The 25845-nt window shown below is 41.9% G+C and overlaps 2 protein-coding genes across 9 annotated transcripts in view; one reads left to right on the plus strand and one right to left on the minus strand.

The window, feature by feature from the left end:
* nup58 (nucleoporin 58) overlaps nt 1-25845 on the minus strand; it is a 75807-nt gene that overhangs the window by 36966 nt on the left and 12996 nt on the right. For all 6 annotated transcript variants that reach the window (XM_064334084.1, XM_064334078.1, XM_064334081.1 and 3 more), the window contains exons 2-3: nt 7630-7775; nt 4518-4550 (exon numbers count right to left, since the gene is read on the minus strand). In XM_064334084.1, the coding sequence (XP_064190154.1) occupies nt 4518-4550; nt 7630-7775 (179 nt within the window). The remainder of the gene's footprint in view (nt 1-4517; nt 4551-7629; nt 7776-25845) is intronic.
* LOC135254124 (uncharacterized) lies at nt 18430-21192 on the plus strand. 3 transcript variants are annotated; one of them, XM_064334095.1, is made up of 3 exons: nt 18430-20181; nt 20579-20731; nt 20807-21192. In XM_064334095.1, the coding sequence occupies exons 1-3, from the start codon at nt 19045-19047 to the stop codon at nt 21059-21061; spliced, it is 1545 nt and encodes a 514-aa protein (XP_064190165.1). In that variant the 5' UTR covers nt 18430-19044; the 3' UTR covers nt 21062-21192. The 3 variants fall into 3 exon arrangements, with proteins under 3 accessions (XP_064190165.1, XP_064190164.1, XP_064190166.1); XM_064334094.1 differs by having other exon boundaries at nt 20579-21192; XM_064334096.1 differs by lacking the exon at nt 20579-20731.

Here is a 25845-nt window from a genome sequence, read left to right on the forward strand (position 1 = left end):
GCCAGACTGGTTTGAGCTGATAGAAAGGCAACAGTAACTGAAATAACCGCTCGTTACAACCAAGGTACGCAGAAGTGCATCTCTGAACGCACAACACGTCAAACCTTGAAGCAGATGGGCTACAGCAGCAGAAGACAACCCAGTAGCAAGGTGTACCTAATAAAGTGGCCGGTGAGTGTCTATATAACACAAGGCTTCTTTACAGTTAATTTAGTTTTCCTGACAACTGAAAATGTCTCCATTACAAGGTGGCCTTTAGAAAGAGCATGTTTTAATGCATCAACCAGCTCTGAAGCTTTACAATCAGACCTGCATACAGAAGGTACAGTAGTTCAATGAATGCAAAAATTCTTATTCACCATCCTTGAAAGCAGGCTTGGGCCAGTATGAGATTCCGACATAATGGTAGCCTTGGCCAAAAATATCATGGTTTCAGAGTACAGCACATCTTTAAAATGTGTTACTGTAAAATCAACAGGCAAAAAATAAAATCGAAATCTGTCTTCCCCGTTGAACAAAATGCATTTTATTTTCAAAGAATATATAGAACATTAAGAACATTAATGGCCATTATATATTGATAATTAGAACATAAATGAATTGTTTACTGAACTGCAAATAAAACACTTCTAAATAAAATTAAAATACATTGATTTTATTAAAATAATGCAACATTCGCCCTGAACAGTGAAATTAAAAGATATTTTATTATCAATGCATGTCTATGCTTGGTTTGCAGTGGAACAAAACAAAAAAGTTGTGAAAATAACTGAATTCATGCTTATTCTACAAAGACATTCTAAAATAGCTTGGACAAAATTATTGATACCCTTTAGAAGTTATAAGAAATAATTGATTCATAGTGATACTTTAAGCAGACTATTGTGTTTTAATTAGTATCACAGGTGTTTTCAATCTTATAATCACTTATGCAGCCAGTTTAAAAGGAGAAAATTACTCACTCTGCTGTTTTGTGTCACTGTGTGCATCACATTGAACATGGAAAACAGAAGGAAAAGTAGAGAGTAGGGCTGTGCCTGACTCAAAATTTTCTTAGTTGAATTGGATTTGGCAGTTCAATATGACGATTCGACGATTCATTTTATATATTAAGGGTTATAAGACTTTCTGGCAAAATAGTACATTGGCATGCATTTCAGTGGGGATTTAGACCACGTTAACATAGTCAAATGCAACAGAGTCATATAAACATTTTTTTGAGCATTTAAAATCAATAAATCCGTTAACACAACTGCATATGATGCCAGCTGGCTGATTTGAATTGCAATGCATTAGCCTGCGTGCAGATTTGTTGGAATCATGTGTCGGAATAATGAGACAGTACACAGGTATTTCTGGTTAACCTAGCTCTTATAACTTCTTTATTTTGCTTTAAACATTAAAAATGAACAAACAAATTAAGCAGTTTAAATACATTCACGGCATTGTCCGCTTTTAAATAACTGACATATCTTCTTCAACAGAATAGGGGCCCTGGCTACTTCTTTATTTCTCTTTAAATATAAGAAGCCTAATATAGGCCTATACATCTACTCAAACATGTAAAAGAATAAATTAACAAATGAAGCAATTTAAGATTTGAATTATTTTAGTTGAAAATAATGCGTTTTTAAACAAAAGTTAAAATAAATGGTATTGTCAGCCCTGAAATAACTGACGTCTCGTCTTATCTTAAATACAAAAAAGTCACACCAAGGTCTGGGCACATGCCCCAAAAAGCTCTCTCTCTCAGTCCAGGTTGTGATGCAGAAGATTCACAAATTCTTATTTTCACAAAAATAAAGACATGTTAATATAACCTACATCTGTAATGAGATTGATTTGTTGCACAAATGAGTGTGCCTTAGTAATAACATATAGTACTAATACTATTTTTATACTTACTGGATTTACTGAACAATTTAATTTATTTTATGTAAAAAAATAATGGAGAGAAATTACTATTGACTGTGTGTATGTGTGTATCAGCACTGAAATGAAAAACGCACAGAACATGCTTGAGCATGTTACCGAGCTAAATAGCCTGGAGAATTTAGTTCACTAATGTTAGTTAACTAGACATGATATCTAATTATCTACAGTGCCCTCCATAATTTTTGGGACAAAGACATTTTCTTCTTGATTAGGCTCTGTACTCCACAATTTTAGATTTGTAATCAAACAATTAACATGTGGTTGAAGTGCAGATTCCCAGCTTGTTAAAGGGTATTTTTATACATTTTGGTTTCACAATGTAGAACTTACAGAACTTTTAACCCTTCATTTCAGGGTACCATAATGTTTGGGTCAAATGGTTTTACGTGTGTGTGTGTGTGTTGTCACAGGGTTCTGCTTAGTCGGGTGCGTTCAATTGCTTCCTTAGTACAGGTATAAAAACTTTTAGTAGCTAGTCTTGATTTTAGTTTACATACACCAAGGCTAAAAATATTCAAACTCAGTTCTTCACAACGCCGCACATTTCATGTTACCATACATTTCTTATGGCAAATCAATTAGGGCATCTACTTTGTTAATATCAGAGGTAATTTTAAAACAATCGATTAGAGACAGATTTATTTCAGCTTTAATTCACTATATCAGAATTCCAGTGGGTCAAAGGTTTACATAACTTGACTGTCTCTTTAAAAGTCTGGAAGATTCCAGAAATTGATGTAATGACATTTAGAAGCTTCTGATTGGCCAATTGCCATAATTAGGAGTTAATTGGCACCTGCGGCTGTACTTACGGGCCTACCTTTAGAGCCACCGCCTTTTTGCCCTTGATACCATGGGAAAATCAAAGCAACTCAGCCAAGACCTCCGAAAAAAAATAGTGGACCTCCACTAGTCCGGTTCCTCCTTAGGAGCAATTTCCAAAAACTGAAGGTACCACGAGCATCTATACAAACAATTGGATTAGAATATAAAAATCTTGAGACCACACATTGCATCGTTCAGGAACGATGCAAATTAACTCTCAGGGCTGAACAAACTTTGGTCTGACACGTTCAAATGAATCCCAAGACAACAACAAAGAAACTGGTAAAGGAGTTTGAGGCATCAGGTACCAAAGTATCTACATCCACCATTAGGAGAATCCTACATCGCCATGGCCTGAAAGGCTGTTGCGCAAGGAAGAAGACCGGTATAAAAAAGACAGAATGAAGTTTGCAGGTGATCACAGGACAAAGACCTAGCCTTTTGGAGGAGTGTTCTCTGGTCAGATGAAACAAAAAATTGAACTGTTTGGCCATAATAATCAGCACTATGTACGGAGGAAGAAGGGTAAGGCTTTTAATCTGAAGAATGCCATCCCAACTGTGAAGCATGGGGTTGGCAGCATCATGTTGTGGGGATGTTTAACTGTAAAAGGGACTGCTGCACTTCAGAAAACAGATGGCATCATGAGGAAGGAGGATTATCTAGAAATACCGAAGCAACGCCTCAGGACATCAGCTAGAAAGTTAAAACTAGGTTGCAACTGGATTTTCCTGCAGGACAATGATCCTAAACATACCGCCAAAGTTGTAATAAAATGGCTTAAAGACAACAAAGTGAAAGTATTGGAGTGGCCATCACAAAGTCCCGACTTGAATCCCATAGAAAATTTGTGGACTGAACTGAAAAAGCGTGCCCGAGCAAGGAGGACGACAAACCTGACTGAGATACACCAGTTCTGTCAGGAGGAATGGGCAAAAATTCCGGCAAAGTATTGTGAGAAGCTTGTGGATGGCTACCCCAAGCGTTTGATTCAAATTAAGCAATTAAAAGGCAATGCCACCAAATACTAACAAAGTGTATGTAAACTTTTGACCCACTGAAAATCTGATATAGTACATAAAAGTTGAAATAAATCTCTCAGCTATTATTTTGAAATAACCTCTTATGGAAATAAAGTAAATACCCTAATTGACTCAACACAGGAAATGTATGGTAACATTAAATGTGTGGAGTTGTGAAAAATTGAGTTTGAATATCTTTAGCCTAGGTGTATGTAAACTTTTGGCCTCAACTGTAGTAAAATCCAACAATGGCGTATTTGTTGCTTTTGGATTACTAGTCAAATTGTGCCTCAGGGAGATTTTTATTTAGGAACATCATATAATATGAGGCGAAGATATGTTTGCAGAGAACAATGAATGGCTGATGTTTGCACACCACCCTGAAAAGGGCATGCCTTTTATGAGATTGTTAGGGTGTTTCCTTATGCAAATCAACATGAGCAGGCATGAGCATTTCATTTACGAACAAGTGGCATTCATCTCACAGCATGGAGACGCACAAAATCATGTCCAATGCAAAAAATGTTTTGTGAATGAGGCCCAATGAGTTTGTGACTGACCATATTAGGGCACTGTAAACTGCCCTCTGGGTTGAATGAACATACAGTAAAACACAACAAACATATGCACACACAGACAAATGGCACGTGCATGCATGCATGCACGCACGCGCACACACACAGACATGGCGGACGGACACATGGACACACCCACGGACACCCGGACGCAACTTACCAAGAGTAAGGCCTGTGGCAGGTGCAGCAGTTCCTGTAATTTGAAGTAAATGCGCATAAGACAGTCTGAAGATCAACACCCATGATCACACAAATGCAGGTTAAACCTCCCTTGTTGTGAAATAGTCTTTTACATTGGATGGAAAGATATTTTAGCTGTCCTGTAGACATCAATGTAACTGTTGAACTTCTCATGAGATAATTATGATTTTCAGCGTATACCCTGCAGTATATCAAGCTTGTGTCACTCTGCTAAAAGTCAATGCAGCACATTATGCACAAAATTATAAAACATGGTAAATAGATAGTAATGTTTCATTTAAGTAGCCTGCACTACTGCTGACTTGTATTGTTAGTTGTAAAATCAAATCAAAGCTTGCTGATGCAATCATGGTTATTAACTGTAAGAATTAGGGATGTGAATCATTTTAGTCAATTCGTCGATTGTCAGTCGTGAGCATGCACGTCAAATGTTAATTTTAAAAATCTTTTTGGTTTTCTTTAAAAAAAAACAAAAAAAAAACAAACCATTCAAAATAAAAGATCATCAAATGTTAAGAAGGCTACTGCTCTAAACGAGTAATATGGGGGGGGGGCTTCTGAATTTGGGGAACTCATTCACTTTAATTACTGTAAGTTGAAAAGATAAAGAATGATTGCGTGGAATGATTTTGAAAAGCTGAATGAAAACACTGTTCAATGCAAAATATGTACTGCCAAATTCACATACCATAACCGACCTAAGAACCAAACATCTGAGGCCAAGGGATAACAGCAAATAAGCACTCAACTTCCTAGTGAGATCTCATCAGTGTGACAGCTGTCCAGCTGAAACCACAACAGATTTAAAAGACATGTTCTCCGTAAGCAAGGTAAAGGGCAAAGGTTTTCGGAACTTCCTGCGAAAGACCATCACAGCTCGACTTGAGTGGAGTGAAACAGCCGTCTATCTGTAGGCTACCATTTTATCCAATCCCGACAATGCAATGATAACCATCTACGTGCGGATATGCCAAACGGTACTAACTATTGAGCCTTACGTGACTAAAATTTGGCACTTCATAGAAGATTGGGTTAGGCTATGCATTAACCTGTGCAATTAGCGAAGAAGGATACATTCATACTGGAAAAAATATAGCAACGCTGTTTTAATCTCATGATCAGCACTGATTCTAGTAGAGGCTTGTTTTTATCAGTGGTATCCTACATCCCTAATAAAAATGTATGCATTAAGGCCATTGCGAAGAATGGATATTTGCATTCTCTGCAACAAAATACAGATCTGAGTAGCAGTGATTTCATTTCACCCACTAGCAAACAGACCCTAGTGTAGGTGTAGATGTTTGGGGTGGTGGTGCAGTGTAGGTGTACATGTTTGCAGTGGTGGTGCAGTGCAGGTGTAAATGTTTGCGGTGGTGGTGCAGTGTTGGTGTACATGTTTGGGGTGGTGGTGCAGTGTTGGTGTACATGTTTGGGGTGGTGGTGCAGTGTTGGTGTACATGTTTGGGGTGGTGGTGCAGTGTAGGTGTACATGTTTGGCGTGGTGGTGCAGTGTTGGTGTACATGTTTGGCGTGGTGGTGCAGTGTAGGAGTACATGTTTGGCATGGTGGTGCAGTGTAGGTGTACATGTTTGGCATGGTGGTGCAGTGTAGGTGTACATGTTTGGCGTGGTGGTGTAGTGTAGGTGTACATGTTTGGGGTGGTGTGGTGTAATGTTTGGTGGTGGTGCAGTGTAGGTGTACATGTTTGGGTGGTGGTGCAGTGTAGGTGTACATGTTTGGCGTGGTGGTGCAGTGTAGGTGTACATGTTTGGCGTGGTGGTGCAGTGTAGGTGTACATGTTTGGCGTGGTGGTGCAGTGTAGGTGTACATGTTTGGGGTGGTGGTGCGTGTAGAGTTGTGTGGTGGTGGTGCAGTGTAGGTGTACATGTTTGGCAGTGGTGGTGCAGTGTAGGTGTACATGTTTGGCGGTGGTGGCAGTGTAGGGTACATGTTTGGCACGGTGGTGCAGTGTAGGAGTACATGTTTGGCACGGTGGTGCAGTGTAGGTGTACATGTTTGGCACGGTGGTGCAGTGTAGGTGTACATGTTTGGCACGGTGGTGCAGTGTAGGTGTACATGTTTGGCTTGGTGGTGCAGTGTAGGTGTACATGTTTGGGGTGGTGGTGCAGTGTAGGAGTACATGTTTGGCATGGTGGTGCAGTGTAGGTGTACATGTTTGGCACGGTGGTGCAGTGTAGGTGTACATGTTTGGCGTGGTGGTGCAGTGTAGGTGTACATGTTTGGCGTGGTGGTGCAGTGTAGGTGTACATGTTTGGCGTGGTGGTGTAGTGTAGGTGTACATGTTTGGGGTGGTGGTGCAGTGTAGGTGTACATGTTTGGGGTGGTGGTGCAGTGTAGGTGTACATGTTTGGGGTGGTGGTGCAGTGTAAGTGTACATGTTTGGCGTGGTGGTGCAGTGTAGGTGTACATGTTTGGCGTGGTGGTGCAGTGTAGGTGTACATGTTTGGGGTGGTGGTGCAGTGTAGGAGTACATGTTTGGCATGGTGGTGCAGTGTAGGTGTACATGTTTGGCGTGGTGGTGTAGTGTAGGTGTACATGTTTGGGGTGGTGGTGCGGTGTAGATGTTTGTGGTGGTGGTGCAGTGTAGGTGTACATGTTTGGGGTGGTGGTGCAGTGTAGGTGTACATGTTTGGGGTGGTGGTGCAGTGTAGGTGTACATGTTTGGCGTGGTGGTGCAGTGTAGGTGTACATGTTTGGCGTGGTGGTGCAGTGTAGGTGTACATGTTTGGCGTGGTGGTGCAGTGTAGGTGTACATGTTTGGCGTGGTGGTGCAGTGTAGGTGTACATGTTTGGCGTGGTGGTGCAGTGTAGGTGTACATGTTTGGGGTGGTGGTGCAGTGTAGGAGTACATGTTTGGCACGGTGGTGCAGTGTAGGAGTACATGTTTGGCACGGTGGTGCAGTGTAGGTGTACATGTTTGGCACGGTGGTGCAGTGTAGGTGTACATGTTTGGCACGGTGGTGCAGTGTAGGTGTACATGTTTGGCACGGTGGTGCAGTGTAGGTGTACATGTTTGGCGTGGTGGTGCAGTGTAGGTGTACATGTGGTACCTGCTGCTGGAGCGCCAAAGGAGAATCCACTGGCAGGTTTCTGTGCAAACAGGCTGCTCCCCAGGCCGAGGGAGGAGGTGGTTGTGGTGGTGGTAGCCGTGCCCAGGTTTCCCATCGTGAACCCTCCAGAGCTGGCAGCTGGGGTACTACAAACACGGAGAGACCAAGATAGGCACACACTGATTTCTATATGAAACACATGGCAAGCTAGAGATGGGAAATTGTCTGTATGTTTAGACTCGCTGAAAGTTAACCTCAGGGATCGTTGATGAATCGGTCGGTGGGGTGGGGGGCATGGGTTTTTCATGAACATGTCACTTTTGCAATTTGCAGTATTAATTACTAGCCTAGTCACTGAAATGAGTATATGCCATTAGGCAATAATTAGGTTATATTGGCTTCTGCATTTCCGCTGGTAATAATCAGTCGTGGTGCTGCGCCCTAGCAAGATTTAGCATGACACAGTAACATAAAACCCCTGAAATCGAGTAATTAGGGGTCTAAGCAGCGAAGCTGGTGGAACCCAATTGTATCTGTTAGGATTATTAGGGGTCCAAGCAGCGAAGCTGGTGGAACCCTATTGTATTTGTTAGGATTATTAGGGGTCCAAGCAGCGAAGCTGGTGGAACCCAATTGTATCTGTTAGGATTATTAGGGGTCCAAGCAGCGAAGCTGGTGGAACCCTATTGTATTTGTTAGGATTATTAGGGGTCCAAGCAGCGAAGCTGGTGGAACCCTATTGTATCTGTTAGGATTATTATTATTAGGGGTCTAAGCAGCGAAGCTGGTGGAACCCAATTGTATCTGTTAGGATTATTAGGGGTCCAAGCAGCGAAGCTGGTGGAACCCAATTGTATCTGTTAGGATTATTAGGGGTCCAAGCAGCGAAGCTGGTGGAACCCTATTGTATTTGTTAGGATTATTAGGGGTCCAAGCAGCGAAGCTGGTGGAACCCTATTGTATCTGTTAGGATTATTATTATTAGGGGTCCAAGCAGCGAAGCTGGTGGAACCCTATTGTATCTGTTAGGATTATTAGGGGTCCAAGCAGCGCAGCTGGTGGAACCCTATTGTATCTGTTAGGATTATTATTATTCTTATTAGGGGTCCAAGCAGCGAAGCTGGTGGAACCCTATTGTATCTGTTAGGATTATTATTATTAGGGGTCCAAGCAGCGAAGCTGGTGGAACCCTATTGTATCTGTTAGGATTATTATTATTATTATTCTTATTATTTTTCTCCGCTAAAAGTGTCTGAGGCTCAGCAACCATAAGTTGTAGACCAACCAAATTTGGTAGGTGGGTTCCTATGGCCCCCCACTACTCAGGCACTACAAATCACCTATGTTGGCGAGATGGTGGCGCTATAACAAAGGGTCATACTTTAAAAGGCCATAACTCCCACACCATAAGTCAGATCAACACAAAACTTCATCGATGCATCTGAATGTGCTCTACAACTTTGCTATTGGGACCACCTATGTCTGCCATATTGTTTGCCCGTCATTTGGACTTTTTTTGAGTTGTGGTGCGGAAGACCTGTAGTTCCACATCTAAAGTGTTTCGACATCTAGTAAACTTCTTTACGGCATTCGGCTAGAAGACATCCATAGCGACACAAGTAATCCGACACCGTAGGGCCTAGTTTTTGTCAGTAAGGGGAGGGTCTGAACGTCGGCGAAGCAATGGAAGACAGTGCCAGCCAGAGTGCATGCTACTCTACTAAAAGTTTGTTAGTAAAAGTTTTTTGAGAGGATGAATAATTACTTTTCTTTGGCATGGATCCATTTGAAGACAATATTGGGTGAGTTCGTTTAGTCTTTAAATCCGTCATTATGCTGAGAAAAATTGTATTCTCAATTTAATCTCTAAATTGACTGTAAGGTTAGGGTTGTAACTAGGTAGCTGTTTCGTAGGTGACTTAGCTAATGCACTCGTCTTAACTATTGCTTGTATTTTTGCATAGACTGCGTTGTTGCTGTTCTTGTTTGTGTTAGTGTTAATCAGTTTAACCTACAGGGTCCAAGTTGAACTATGTGGTTGTTCCCTGCACTTGTACTTCTCTCTAGAGTTTTCGACACACTTGTTCCTGATTATGGTTATACACTTTGTTGTACATCACTCTGGATAACAGCGTCTGCCAAATGCCTGTAATGCAATGTAATATTCCGTAGCAACAAGATAAACCCGACATTAGCCCTGAAATATGCCAATACAGCAGTGAAAACGCTGCTCACTGAATAACGAAATAAACGAAACAAAGTTTTTTTAAATTATACCATGTCATTCTACAGTCAATATCTAGGACTAAACATTGAATAAACATACAATCTTACCATTGGTTTTACGCGTAGAGATGTCCCTTTTGCGACTGAGTGGCCATATATTGTCTTGGACAATCCGTTTGTGAAATATATGCGCATTTGTGACGCCTGGGTCGGCTACCTTCAACAATAGCTGTGCATAATACCACACCTGTTGCATACGGCGTTGTCGCTGTTTTTAGTACAATTTGGCTTGATTGACAATTAATTTACTCAGTAGGTGAGAGTATAAGCTTTCTAACGATGTATAACATGTCTGATTTTGCTTTGGAATAGCGTTTTATCGGTCAGCGTAACCGAAAATTTTCTTATATGCCAGTGTCTGAATAAATAATATGGTAGGCTACGCTGCGAGCTGCACGCAGGCCGCGAGTTGATATTTCGTCTTTTGTTTCGTTTTTTCTCAATGTCCTATCTATTATTTTAAATGTGTATTATTATTCTATCTGTCTCTGAGGCGCTCTGAAATGTGCATTCTCTGCTAAGCTGAGCAATGGATAAGAATATGTGTCTGACGTAGTGTTGCACGGTATACCGAAACTTCAGCACTTTTTCGGTACTTAAAAAGAAACGGTTTAGTAGTTTTGTGTCAAATATAAAAGCCAGGGAAATGTGTCTTCCACATTACTGATTGAGAGGATGAAAGGTGTAATTTATCAGAATCTTCACTAGATGGCAGTAGCAACTAAGGTTGCCAAGTGAGGTGACGTTGCGCTTGTGCACTGACTTGTTGATACAGCGTAAGCTTCGACTCAGCTCACTTCAGTAGTAATAGGTGTTCTAATTTGGAAATATTTTATTATAGGAAGATGCTGTATTGTTATTAAAATATGCTGTTTTTAGAACTATTTAAAAGTGAAAGACCTGTTTAAAGATTATTTAGTTTACAATTGTTTAATTTTTTAAATATATTTAATATATTTTTCTGTTGTTTAGTGTTGTAACACTATAGGCCTATGCTTATTAATATGTTGAACAGGCTTCAACTTAAAGGTTGTTAATAAACCAGGTTTTTATTAAACTGAATTTGAAAATGAGGTCAACCCTTTTGGACATTAGGTTTCTGATCTATGAAGGTATTTTCAGTATTGTTAGGTACCGAGTATTGAATCAATATTGTTTCAGTATCGAGTATCGTGATACTAAACCTGGTATCGGTATCAAAAGCCGCGTTTCCACCGCAGGAACTTTACCCCGGAACTAGGAACCTTTTGAGGAACTCGGTGCGTTTCGACCGCAGGAACTAGGGTCTAAATTAAGTTCCGGGGACTTTATTTTACCCCCAAAAAAAGTCCCTGCTCGGGGGGTAGTACTTTCCAAAAGTACCGGAACCTTTGGGGTGGAGCGCAAGCGCTGAAAATTTCTGACTGGTCGACTACTTGCAGTGTTTTATTTCAACCGCCATTTTTAAAAATCTGCAGCCGCAAACCGATATATTTTCATAATAACCTGAAATCAAACTTGTATGTTATGCGGCGCAGTAGCCTACTTTTGGTTATAGCCTGCCAACGTCTTGGAATTATACGTGCGCTCTTCTGCTCTTTTCTTGCTTTAGTATTCGTTTTATAAAATGCTAAGCATTCGTGCTGGGACAGCATATTACGTACCAAAAAATTCAAACGGTTTAATTCGGTTGCTGAATATTTTCTTCCGGATTTTCTGTTAGCCCATTGTAATTGACTCAAAACGTTTGATACAGTTATGTGAGGTATGCGGTAGTTCTGCATAACTTACAATGGTGATACAGTAAAAGCAAACTGGAAATCACCTTCCGCACTTTTTGTCAGGGTAAAATAACAGGTTAATTCTAGTACTCGTCCCTTTTGCTTTTTCAGACTGCCGTAATTTTACTTCAATTCCACAAAAAGACCAGGAAGACTATGGACTAATTTATGGTGCATGGTTCGCATCTGGAGGGCACACTTCGCTGCTCGGCTAGCAGTAACTTTGAAGGAAAGCAAACGGTGGCTGTACCACTGCTAATTTAAATGTTCACGCAAGTCCGAGTTTTAGTTCTATTCTTGTCATTTTGCGATTAGCCTATATGGAATTAACCACGAGAAAGCAATCAATTCAACAGCAAATTGTTTACAAGATGTGCATGTTTTCTGCTGTTGTTGCCAGTTATTTGTGGAATGTGAATGCATTCTGTTGCCTCGGATGTCAAGACATGAATGTTCATGTGAAAGTGCGCATAAAAACATAATGAATGTGTTTGAGAGGATATATAAAACAGTTACAATCTGACTATTGGCCTGTTATATCCTATTTGTTGCATAACAATGGTCCAAGTTCAACTACCAACGACAGTTTTGCTTGACAACGGTAAAATATGCCCAAACGACCCCGGAAGAATATTTCAATTTCAGGTGATTAAATCGATAAAAATCAATAAATACAAAAGTAACCATATATAGCCATTGTTGGTAACCCATTGTATACAAGTGGAATAAACCCCTCCGGGCTGTCCCGATTATTAGAAAATAATGTAGGCTACTTCGGTGGTAGTATGGGGTTACAGAAGACAGGACAGATGGACCGACAACAACGTTGCTTTTTGCCTAATCTTCGCGGGACTTTAGACCGCGGTGGAAACGCAGACAACAATGGGCTGAAGGAACCTTTTAGTTCCTTGAAAATTAGTTCCTGGGACTAAAAGTTCTGGGTACTTTTGGTGGAAACGCGGCTAAAATTTTGGTATCGTGACAACACTAGTGTGACGCCTTTTTCAGTTACAGCATGGAAGCGCTGCAGCTGTACATACACGCCGGGCCATATATGTGTTACGACATCCCATCTAAGTGTTACGACATCGAAAAGGCCTTTACGGCAAGCGGCCAGATTGATTTTATACAATCATCATGATGTTCAGTAGATATGTTGGGTGAAGGTATACGATCATGAGGACAAAACCATTTAAAAATCGCTCCATAGGGGGCGCAATAGTGCCAATGCTTGGACCCCTCCCAAAGCCGCTTGCGGCTTTAATTTTAATTGTGATTACTGCCAACAATCAATACAACTTTCTAAAAAATAATCTGACCACCACAATGTATGAGATGCTCAAACTCTTGAAATGGGAAGCTATGTGGACATCCGTTTCGTCCACCATAAGCTAAGCGTTTCTCTATTCTTCGTCACTCCTTGTTTACTCCATTCAATGTGTGTTCCTAAAGCTCAAATATTCAAATATCTGGGCTGTTCACAACTGAAACCTACCCTAAACTAAGGGTTTAGCTTGTTGTCTGTTGCACAGCAACACACTTTTTAAACTTACATTATTAAAAAGAATATATTCTTGAATAAGTATAAACAAAGTATCATAATTATACAAGCCCATTATAAACTATGGAAACAATCACACTTGGTAGTGTGGTCAGACTTTTGGTCCTCATGCACTGTATGTTGCCACTTAGTCTTAAATAAAAACTAATTCAACATTTTGGAGTGTTCAGCACATGAATTTATTAGCCTATGCGTAACGAGGTTAATTTATCATATGTATACACATAGCCTACCACTTGAAAAAACAGTGTTTCATACAGTTAATTTCTTTGTGCAGCCTGCTGCTCAAAAAGAGTTCCCAGTAATTAGTTGCTTATTTTTATAAGAAACACGTTATAATTTTGTGTTCATTATTTTTTCTTTCAAATGTCAAAGTGACATACAGCCAACTCTTGTTTCGCAGCGTGAGCTGGCCCTCCCTCCTCTGTCTCGTAGCCGGCATGTTAACTTTGTTTGTAACTTTGAAAATGTTAACTTTGTCTATGCAGCAAAATTTCATAACCTCTTAATAGTTACAACACAATTTAATAAACAGCACAAACAAACAAATCCCCCCCCGCCCCGACCACATACCTTACACAACCACCACAAATAAATTCTCAACCTGTGGGAAACACTGCCACAACTTGTTTACATGACTCAAAGCTAGTGATAACATAAGTTGGCCAGTTAGTCTACATTTATTCATAACTGATGAAAAAGACATTTTTAATGTATAAAATGCCAAGTTACTCACACATACAAAGCACTGTCTATAAGTCATTCATTCAAATCTAGGCCTGCCATTAAAAGTATTGATATCAAAATTGTGTCAAGTTACATGCAACAATATTGTCTGTCTTAGCTCAGACAAACTAAACACGCTGTATTGCAAAGCAATGCTACCCAATGTTTCCTAAATTCTTTCAAGGAGCTTGGCCCTGCGTGTACAAGCATATAGTCCATTAATGGGGCAAACGTGTGTGGATGTCTGCATGTCTCTTGGTTTAAATAGGGTAAACGTCCCTATTAAGCCCACCAAATCCGCTTTTCAGACATTTTTCATGTATACTGCCCCAATTTAAGTGAGAACATTTTAGTTATAATGAAAGTCTAATCTCTCATTTGAAGTGTCAATAAGTAATTTATACCAATTTCTAATGTTTTTATTGTTTAATTTGTCAAAATATGTCAAAAGTCTGGCATGGGCTTAATGGGTACCTAACGTACCCTTTAAGCCCATGGGTGTCCCAAATAAGCCCACTTCATTATTTGTTGATAAATAAATATATATTTAAAAAATCCTAACAATACAAACTTGTTCTATTCAAATCTGTAATCTCTTAGCTCTCAATAGCTATTTTCATTTTGTCTCCACTCCTATCCTATGGCCTGTAAATGGCATTTGAAATAGGCATGACCAGCCTTTTTGCTGTGTTGTCAACACAGAAAAAGTTAAACTTACAACATGTCTTCTTTGGAATGTAGCCAAAAAAATATTTACGAACAAAATCAAAACTATAGTGGAAATTACTCTTCAATACTTCATCTTTCAATATGTGTTGTCATTTTGTCTGTATCTCTATCCTATGGTGTGCTGTTGGCATTTGAAATTGGCCAAAATTTCTGGTTCAGTCAGCTGGTTGAAAGTGCAGGTGTTTTTATGAAGATTTCTGAAGACCGACTGACTGAATGAAAAACAATTTCAAGTTCAATACTAATGTTCTAAGGATAGTAAATGAGTCAATTTCAGGATTTACAATTAAACAATACATTTTTAAATGTTAAACAGATTTAGGATAGTAGTTTGAAAACATTGTAAAAACACATTTTAAAACCATTCAGTTCATTGTGGAGTAACATTAAAACATACAGTTCATTATGAGGAGACATCAGTCATAACATATTGAAGCTCATGTATCATTAGCCTATAACTTAAACAAAATAAACAAGAAAGATGTCAACATTTCTGCAATTTCTACTTTCTCCTAGACTAAACGTAGGCCTATGCTCTTTGAGGTGATTGTATCGTTTTAGTAAGGCTATCATTTGCTCCATGCTCCATCTTAGTAGTGTAACATAACAGGTTATAGGGTGGTCTAAGCTTTATTTTATTTGTTTGCTTCAATCTTTAGCCCACGTTGTGGTTGTCTTTGTCTTACGCTAGCAAGTCGTTCATGGCTTTCATCTTATTTTTGTAGATTTTCAATGACCTCATGATTGCGCAAATAGAATGGTCCAGGTCCCTACAGCCCTGCTTTGCAGAGGATGAACTTGCGCTTCTATCATGCGTGGGCATGAACTGTAGTTCTTTCGTGTTTTAGTCATCTTAAACTAAAACTCATCTGAAAAGTAAAGATTAAAAAATTATTGCTAATGTTAAGATAGAACACAGGCCTATCCAGAATGAATTGACGTATGCAATATCACTGATATTTAAATATGGGTATTAATTATCTGAATTATGGAGCTGATTCAGATGAGGTCAAAATTAGGGAGGAAAATGGTTCAGAGGTCAAAAGGGAGAAAATCCCCATTGAAACACAGTAAAGTGGGCTTAATGGGAACAGGTGGGCTTAAAGGGAACATCAGTGAATTTATGGTTAAAGACAGAATATTTTATTCTACTCACATGACATTAAAAAAACAACTGTATGAAATAAATCTATATATGGTGCACTAACATAATTTGAAAAGTATAAATTGATCATGTAGATAAGTAATTAGCTATACTCATTTACATCCACCTCAGTCAGTGTGATTCTTTTGCTAGAGTCCCCTTTAAGCCCACCAGGTAAAAATGTTAATTAAAAAATAAATAAAGATAAACATTTATTGTCTATTTAACAGTATAATAATATAAACTGCATACAAAAATATAAACTATACATGCTTATCATGCTTTATGTCATTGCAATGAACCATACTATGTAGCTACTGTATTGATGCAGCATGTGGTCTGTTTGCTAGTGTGCTAAAACTCATATTTTGATTTCAAAAGACACAATATTTCTAATTCAGATAATATTCTAACATATGTCTCATTCAAAACACTAATCACTTAAATTTTGATAACAAGTGAGTACTTTCCAGAAACAGGAGTAGAAATATACAAAAAATGTTATTTTCTGAGGGTACCAAAATCACCTAAGTTTTTTTGCAACTTCTTCTGGGATCAGCAGGCACATGCCACACATATGCTTCGATAACTCAATATCGACAAATGTGATTGACTTACAATAAAAAGTGTCATTTACGTAACAAGCAGCTTCATTCGAAAAAACATCACACAGCAAAAAATGATGTCGTTTTTTTTGATTTGACTCAGAAGTTGCAAGTGGGCTTATATGGTACGTGGGCTTAATAGGGACGTTTACTCTATCTGTTTATAAATGGGAATGTTAGGCCCTACATGCTGCTTGGGAAATGTCGCCATGGGGATAATGAAGTATTCCATGTATGTGTGTGTGTATGTATGTATGTACAGTATTATTTTACAACCAGCATTTATTTCATGTAGCAAATATAGAAGGCCTTGTACATTTTGTAAAATGAACCTGAGAAGAAACTATAAACATATCCTTTCTGGAGGAATATCCTTTCTTTAAGTATTGACCAGCAGTTTCATACATTCACTGAAAAGCCTTGCATGAGCCTATTTTTGTTTTTAGACACTTTGATGTGACACAAACTTTGAATGACCGCATTGTCTTCAGATGGTAAGATTTTAAGAACACAGGGCCAAGTTACTTGAAAGAATTTAGGAAACATTGGGTAGCATTGCTTTGGAATACAGCATATTCAGTTTATCTGAGCTAAGACAGACAATATTGTTGCATGTAACTTGGCACAATTTTGATATCAATACTTTTAATGGCAGGCCTAGATTTGAATGAATGACTTATAGACAGTGCTTTATACGGTATGTGTAAGTAACTTGAAATTTTTGTAGGTTGAAAATGTGTTTTTCATCAGATATCATGTATTTTTGTACTCTTTTTGTTATGAGTTAGTGATAAAGACATGCAAACCGGTGAAGTAGAATCTTTATACAGCGCCAGTACCGACCAGCGGTACATGGTCATTTTAAGTTATCGTGAGTGTTGTTGGCTATTTCACATTGGCTGTACGTGGCGATGTCACTTCCTGTTGTGCGAGTACAAGCCAGTTTACCTTGTCTGGCCGTGTCTCGGCTTTCTGTTAATAATACAGCCTCAACTGGCGTGGTGGCAGAGGTGGGATTATCACTCGCATACTGTATTTACTTTCACTTTCACTTTCACGTGGAGCCGCCCGACAGTGGAGAATATTTTACTGAAGCCAAAAGTGTAGCCGCCACTGTGAAAGCACGTCCGCATATTCAAACAGGTGCTACTCACCGTGCACCGAAGCAGCGGTGCCTTTCAAAGACTGAAACCATAAATACCTTTGAAAACTGGAAGCAGAATTTATTATACACTTTGTCATTGGACAAGAACTTTGCTCCTTTTCTGGCCGAAGGAGTCACGTGGCTGAAGAAAACCAAAGCCCAGCCGCTGAGAGGATTTCAGAATGAAGGTGAGGGCGTTCCCATTGCTAGGTGACGCACTGCACAGCAGAAAGTTAACTCGCTTGAACTGAGTGCTACCTATTGCCCTATTATTTCAAGAAGCACCATAGTTAAAAATTTTACATCACTGGGATTCATATGGCAAACAATAAGGCAACACCTTGGTTTTCAAGTCTCCGGCGCTCAGTTTATTGACTTATCAGATATACATCTTGAGGGAGATGAGCGTCCAGAAGCCCTTTACCAGCGACTGATGGCCTTTGTGAAGGTCTCAATGTTACGCCCTGATGGCCTCAGCCACCATGGTGAGGTTATGACAGAACAGGAGGAGCTTTTACCCACGCTAGAAAACATGGTGGTCTTCACATGGTTAAGGCTCATTCACCCTGGCCTACCCAGACTTGTCAAACAAAGATATGGCACAGAGCTGAGATCTCGCACTCTGGCATCCATTAAGCCAGAAATATCACAGCCCGTGTTCCCTCCTCGATGAAATCCGTGTGTCTGATGATGCAACAATTTTGCGCTCAGCCATCACAACGAAGTCACGCCGTCCTACGCAGGGTTCAAAGCTACATTCAAGGCACCCTCCAGAAAACCCCGCCAGGACAGAGTCTGTCCCCAGTGCAAGCAAGCGGGCAGCCCAGAGACGCCCCATTTAAGTCTTTGATCGGTAACTTTGTTTCATCCCCGTTTTATCTGCGCAGCTGTTTTGGTTCAAGGTATTGTAAATTGCTTGTATTTGATCCGTTTAGAGCCGCTTATCGCTACATTATTTGAGTAATTACGCGGCACTTCAAATAGTGTTTCTGAGCGACGCTAGTTTAAAACTGCTGCTTTCTAGAACTTCTTCAGAAAGTGCATTCTCCTCGGCGTGACTAGAGCTTCACTTCCGTCCCTCTGAGTAGCTAGTCTAAGTATTGTTTTGCTTGTTAGTTGTGTCTTGTGGCCTTAATTTGCCTTAGTTTCTTTAAATTAGTCGTCTTTGCTTGTTGCGTCGTCATATTAGTGATTTGTAGCCAGCTGTTTTTACCGGTTAAACTCCTAGTCTTGATTGATTGTCAGCTGTGCAATATTGGTAGTAATTAGTATCGCGTAAGTCTTTGATCGGTAACTTTGTTTCATCCCCGTTTTATCTGCGCAGCTGTTTTGGTTCAAGGTATTGTAAATTGCTTGTATTTGATCCGTTTAGAGCCGCTTATCGCTACATTATTTGAGTAATTACGCGGCACTTCAAATAGTGTTTCTGAGCGACGCTAGCGTCGCTCCTCCTCAGTTTTATGCAAGCTCTTCCCATCTCTGTCTGCTCTCTGCCCTACAGCACCCGGTTCCAAAGACGTGGCCCCCCTAAGCGACGGAACCCAGCTAACCTCTCCTACCCCCAGCTGTCTCCCTGCAATAACTGCACAGTTGCTGGAGGACTTTGGAACTGCCAGTCTGCTTCAAAGAAGGCTGATTTCATCTCAGCCTATGCCTCCCTGCTCTCCCTTGATTTCCTTGCCCTCACTGAGACATGGATCACCCCAGAGAACACTGCAACCCCTGCTGCCCTCTCCTCTTTCTTTTCATTCTCCCACACTCCCCGACCATCAGGCCGTGGTGGTGGCACTGGTCTTCTAATCTCTCCCTCCTGGAAATACTCAGCCCTACCTCTCTCTGACCTACCCCGATTCAGTTTTGAATACCATTCTGTTTCAATCACCTGTCCAACTAATCTATACATTGTTGTCATTTATCGCCCCCCAGGTCCACTGGGAAACTTCATCGATGAGCTGGATATCCTACTCAGCTCTTTCCCTGAGGACGGCACCCCACTGATCCTGCTTGGAGATTTCAACCTCCACCTGGAAACATCCCAGTCTTCAGCTGTCCTACATCTCCTCCACTCCTTTGACCTCTCCCTACAGTCATCTCCCCCTACCCACAAGGCGGGCAACCTCCTCGACCTGGTTTTTCTGAGGAATAGCCCTTGCACCGATATCACTGTAACCCCTCTGCACACCTCTGACCACCACTTCGTTTCCTTCTCCCTCCCCCTTGCTCCCTCTCACCCACCTTCTCCTCCCACACCCAGTGTATCTGTCCGCCGCAATCTCTGCTCCCTCTCAACCTCCTCTCTTGCTTCATCTGTCACTGCTGCCCTCCCTCCTCTCGAATCCTTCACTACCCTCCCCACTGATTCTGCATCCACCTCCCTACTTTCCTCCCTTACATCTGCTCTTGACTCCCTCTGCCCCACTGTCTCTAGGCCAACACGTCCATCTCCTCCCCGCCCGTGGATGTCCAATGCCATACGCACCTCCAGGGTTGGACTCCGTACAGCAGAGAGGAAGTGGAGGACATCCAGAGATGCTTCAGACCTCTCTGCCTACCAATCCCTCCTTGCAGCGTTCTCCTCCACGGTGACTGCTGCCAAGGTAAACTACTATCAAACCAAAATCCATAACTACCGTTCTAACCCTCGGCAACTGTTTTCTGTCTTTTCCTCTCTCCTCAGCCAGCCATCTGCACGCCCTCAGTCCTCGCTCACTGCTGACGACTTTGCAACCTTCTTTGACGAGAAGATTGCAGTCATCCGCAACTCCTTCTGCACTCCACCTCACCCTATGCTCCCCTCCCTTGTCTCTCCACTCCTCTGCTTACGGTCACTGGCTCCCAACTCCCCACCCCTCAACCTGTACTCTCCCCTCCCTCACCATTTCCCCTTGTTTCTCCGACTTCTCTCCCCTCACCGATTCTGAGGTTTCACAACTCCTACTTTCCCATCGCCCCACAACCTGTGCCCTTGACCCCATTCCCTCACCACTCCTCCAGGCAATCTCACCCGAGATTCTCCCATTCATCACCTCCCTGGTTAACTCCTCCCTGACATCCGGCTGCTTCCCGTCAACCTTCAAGAAGGCCCTCATCTCCCCCCTCCTGAAAAAGACTACACTAGACCCCTCCATCATTGGGAACTACAGACCGGTATCTCTCCTTCCATTTCTGTCAAAAACCATTGAACGTGCTGCATCAAATCAACTCTCTGTGTTTCTTTCACAGAATGAGCTCCTCGATCCCCATCAGTCTGGATTCAGACCAGGCCACTCGACAGAGACCGCACTCCTCTCTGTCAACGAAGCTCTCCACGCAGCCCGAGCAGCCTCCCTCTCCTCCGTCTTATTACTTCTGGACCTATCGGCAGCCTTCGACACAGTCGACCACCCCACCCTCCTGTCCTCCCTATCTGCAATGGGATCTGTGGCACAGTCCTCAATTGGATTGAGTCTTACCTCTCAGATCGCTCCTTCCAGGTAGCCTGGGCTGGTAAAGTATCTGCGCCACACCCCCTCATCACCGGAGTCCCACAGGGCTCGGTCCTTGGTCCTCTCCTCTTCTCTCTCTACACCCAGTCCCTTGGCCCTGTCATCACAGCTCATGGTATGTCTTACCATTGCTATGCTGATGACACACAACTGTTTCTCTCCTTCCCACCCTCTGACACACAGGTCTCAGCCCGCATCACTGCCTGCCTGAGTGATATTCAGAGCTGGATGGTCCGCCACCATCTCAAGCTCAATCCAGGTAAGACAGAGCTCATTTATATTCCGGCTCTTAACTCCCCTCTCTCTGATCTCTCTATCTCCCTAGGTAATACCATCCTCACACCATCACCCTCAACTAGAAACCTTGGCGTGGTGATGGACAACAGACTGTCCCTCACCGAGCACATTTCAGCAGTGACACGTTCATGCAGGTTCTTCCTGTATAACATCCGGAGGATCCGCCCCTTCCTCACAACTTACTCGACCCAACTCCTCGTCCAGGCAGTGGTCCTGTCCCGCCTGGACTACTGTAACTCCCTGCTTGCTGGCCTCCCAGCATCATCTATCAGACCCCTGCAACTCATCCAGAACGCAGCAGCGCGTCTGGTCTTCAACCTCCCCAGACATTCCCACGTTACCCCCTGCTCACCACCCTCCACTGGCTCCCCGTGATGGCTCGCATCAAATTTAAAACATTAGTGCTTGCCTTCAAAGCAGCCAGGGGTCAGCCCCTCCCTATCTACGTCAACTCATCAGACCCTACACCCCAGCTAGACCTCTCCGTTCTGCTGCCACATGTCGCCTGGTCCCTGCCCCGGCTCGCACCAGCACCCGGTCACGCCTCCTGTCTGTTCTAGCCCCACGGTGGTGGAATGACCTTCCTGTGCAAGTCAGAACAGCAGAGACCCTGGCCGTCTTCAAACGTAGACTGAAGACTCACCTCTTCAAGCTACATCTCACCTCATCACCCCCCACTACCCTCTAACATTTTCTTTTTAAAAAAAAAAAAAAAAAAAAAAAAAAAAAAAGGGTGTACAATTCACACTTTTTGCAAAGTTATACCTATTGTAGCTCTCTTGCAGGAATGTTGTAAAGCGCTTGTCTCTGAGTTTTGTAATGCACTTGTTGTAAGTCGCTCTGGATAAGAGCGTCTGCTAAGAACCTATAATGTAATGTAATGTAATTTTCTGAGCGAGTGCAGCTACCTCCCTGACAGTGACCGCCGCTACATCGTCAAAGCACGGCAGACAATTGGCAGCGCCGATGAGGAGTCAGATGCTGACGACCCAGGGAACAGCACCACTACTGATGACGCAGACAACAAAGCAGCCGCTCTAGGTGCTGTGACCTACCGTGTCCAGACTCTCCAGTCTCCATACTTTGACGCGCTCCCTGGCTACCACGTCATCCAAATCGCCGTCGACAGCGGCTCGACTGGTAATATGATACGCCATTCTACTGTAGAACGCCTCGGGTTCGGAGTCCTGTCCAGTGCACAGTCTGTTCACCAAGCTGATGGGTCCTTGCAGCTGCAGGTAGTTGGTGAGACGTGGCTCTCCCTCACCCGGGGCGACAGTGTTCCAGTTTGAGGGCCTCGTTGTGGAGAACCTCGATGTCGACATACTCACTGGCACGCCCTTCATGGAGGCGAATGATGCTGCCGTTCGTCCCGCTAAGTGAGAGGTGATCCTAGGAGGCGGTACGACCTACAAGTATGGCTCCTCTGTACCAGCTGGGTCCAGCGCTGCTGCACGTTGTGCGTTTGTGCTTCGCGCTCCAATCCACTCAAAGACCGTCTGGCCTGGGGAGTTCCTTGAAATGCAGCTACCACATGATGCTCAGTCTGACGCCGAGTACGCCATTGAGCCACATTCTGATGTGCTAAGTGTGCGGAGACTCAAACCGTCCCTGATGTGGCCACAACTGAGCATTATCTCAAGCATCACTGGTAAAATCAAGCGGCCAAAACCAGACTTTGTTTTTGAAGCTCATTTCCTGGTCTTGTTGTTCCTGGTTGCTCACTAGCGCCACTACGGTTGGCTCCAGTATAGGTGTTTTCATGTCTGGTTTCCATGTAAGTCTACGGTACAAATGCGGTCAAAATACAAAGTCAATAATTTTTTCTCATGAGAACAAATAGTCACAATATGTGTATTTTATTCGTCTTATGACTGTCCATGGGTCGATTTCATGATTTATTGTGTCATTTGGGCACTGTTATAATATTTGTTGTGGACCAATGAGGTACAGTTTGCGTCACTTCCTGATTACTGCGGAGGACTAAGCTACAGTAGGGGCTACAGTCTATGGTCACTGGGGTGGGAGGTGGCACCTCTTGGCCTTGACATTGCGGCTCCGACCACAGTCCACCTGTGCGAAGTCAGAAAACGCAGGCATCCCATTTCGTAGTGATTTCATTATGGCGTGTGCTATTTACAGCTGCACTAGACAACCATAAAATAATCCTCCTCTTACGTTTTTTGGTAGCCGAGTCATTTTTACTATTTCCTTTAGCCTACTTAACCAAATAATTAGTTGGCAGAAAGTGTAATCAGCTTGCTATATTTGGTAGTCCAGTAGCCTATGCTAAAACAGTTCGCAACTTCGGCTACCAAGCCATTTGACTAGCTAGCTAACCCTAAGCTGCAAATATTCAATCTGTCAAACGTGTTTGACGGCTTGTCAGTCATGTACATTCCGTAAATGTCTACCTGGGCCATGCTTCACGCATGTGACAAAGCTACTATAATCCCGATTTTGGGATAAACACTGCTAAATTTTCAGTTTTACGAAGCGACTCTTTACGAAGAGTCTTAAGGTTTATTTGCTGAATAACATACAACACACGATGAAAGCACACACACAGAATTTAACAAAATTAACCATCTTTGTAAGACTGGCATTTAGAAAGGAACGTTTTTAGCATTTAAGAGACCGACAAGAGCATTTAAGACAGTGGTTCTCAGAATCGGTCCTGGGGGCTCCTTGCGTAGGCTATATTCGCTTCTCCATTGGTTTTGATGATTTACAAGAAAAAAAAAATAGTCTAATAATAATTAGAATTTCAATGTACATTATTTTTGTCTTCATGCACCAGGTGGAAAACTTGCTGTTCAAAGTGCGTTGTCATATTTACACGCCTGCAGATCAGTTATTAAAATACTTGGTAGATTTGTTAATCACCGCTGACAGTGTTCATTTTTATTCGGTAGAAAGGGACTTGCGAACGATCGGCCAGCTATCGTCACACAGCAAATGAACACCACAAACGGTGATGGAGTAGCTAGTAGCAGTTACTGGCTCATTAACTGACTGTGGCGAAAACCTACGACGATAACTTGCAGGTCTACCAGACAGTTATATGAAAATTAGCCTAGTCAAATCACCAGTAGCCTACACATCTCTGATTGATTAACCATCAGTGTAGTCGATGTTCTTCCCCTGTGGTTCATATTGCTAATGCGTGAGCTAACCACGGATAGCCTACCTAGCTCACTGGCAAGCTGATATGCTAGCTAAGCATATTCGTTTTGCTGAGAAACATAAATTGAAGATAACTGAACATAATTGTATTATTAATATCATACATAACGTGATTACATGACACAGTACAGTCACGGATGGAAATTAAACATTTGATAATATATTTTAAGCAGTGACGTATCGACCTTCCGATAATCCTGTTTCCGGGTCCAAGCCTCTGCTGTGTTGGCTGAGGCTCTCGTCTTTTCAACGTGCCGCAGTGCTGTGTCCCTTATTGTTTGAATAGATTGGAGTCCAAAAAAACTATTCAATTGTCATTCTACTGCTTTTCTTGCAATGAGAAAGAGAAGAGGAAATGGCTGCAGTTAATTCTTAAACTAAATGAAGAAAAACAAAGTTTGGCGCCAGTGGGTGCTAACGTTAGGTAGCTGTTTACATCCTGTTCTTACCTGTCCTTATCAGTTCTCATTATGCATTAGTGCACAACCTGTCTACATTACAGTTTATCATTACCGTACACCTGCAATCATATATTCTTACCACTGTATTATATGTAAGGAGTAAACCACGACGGGCTGTCCCGTTATTGGAAAATAATGGTAGTTCTACTATTTGCACCGTTGTTAAGCAAAAACAGACAGAATCGTTGGTTTCATAGAATTAACGACCAGAGGTTTTTGCTTAACGGTGCATATAGGCTAGTAGAACCACCATTATTTTCCAATAACGGGACAGCCCGTCATGGTTTATTCCTTACATATAATACAGTGGTAAGAAAATATAGTAGCAGGTGCACAGTAATGATAAACTAATGTAGACAGGTTGTGCCCTAATGTCTATGCATAATGAGAACTGATAAGGACAGGTAAGAACAGGATGTAAATAGCTACCTAACGTTAGCACCCACTGTCTTGCTTTTTTAAAATGTTGCGGTCTAGCAGTGTAGACACTGCGTTTTTCCAAGGCACTCTGAAACCAGGTTTGAATGCCAGTTAGCTTTGATAGGTTCGCCGTCACTTGTCACCTAGCCAATATTAAAATTCTGGGTTTTGGGTCAGAATGATCTCACAGCATGCTTATTATGCCGGCTAACTAGCTAGCTAACTATTGAATTGTATTCAAAACAGCGGTTACTACAAACGGAATAGTTCACAAAGATACGGATGAAAATGCATCCCATAGTCATGAGTTAAATACGGAACGCCTATTCTACTGTCCAAATAAGGGACGATTCCACATTTTGTGGGATGGTTGGTATCCCTAAATGAAGGAACTAGAACCGTGATTCAACGT

Source organism: Anguilla rostrata, chromosome 4 (assembly GCF_018555375.3).
Source record: "Anguilla rostrata isolate EN2019 chromosome 4, ASM1855537v3, whole genome shotgun sequence".
In the NCBI taxonomy this organism is placed as follows: domain Eukaryota; kingdom Metazoa; phylum Chordata; class Actinopteri; order Anguilliformes; family Anguillidae; genus Anguilla; species Anguilla rostrata.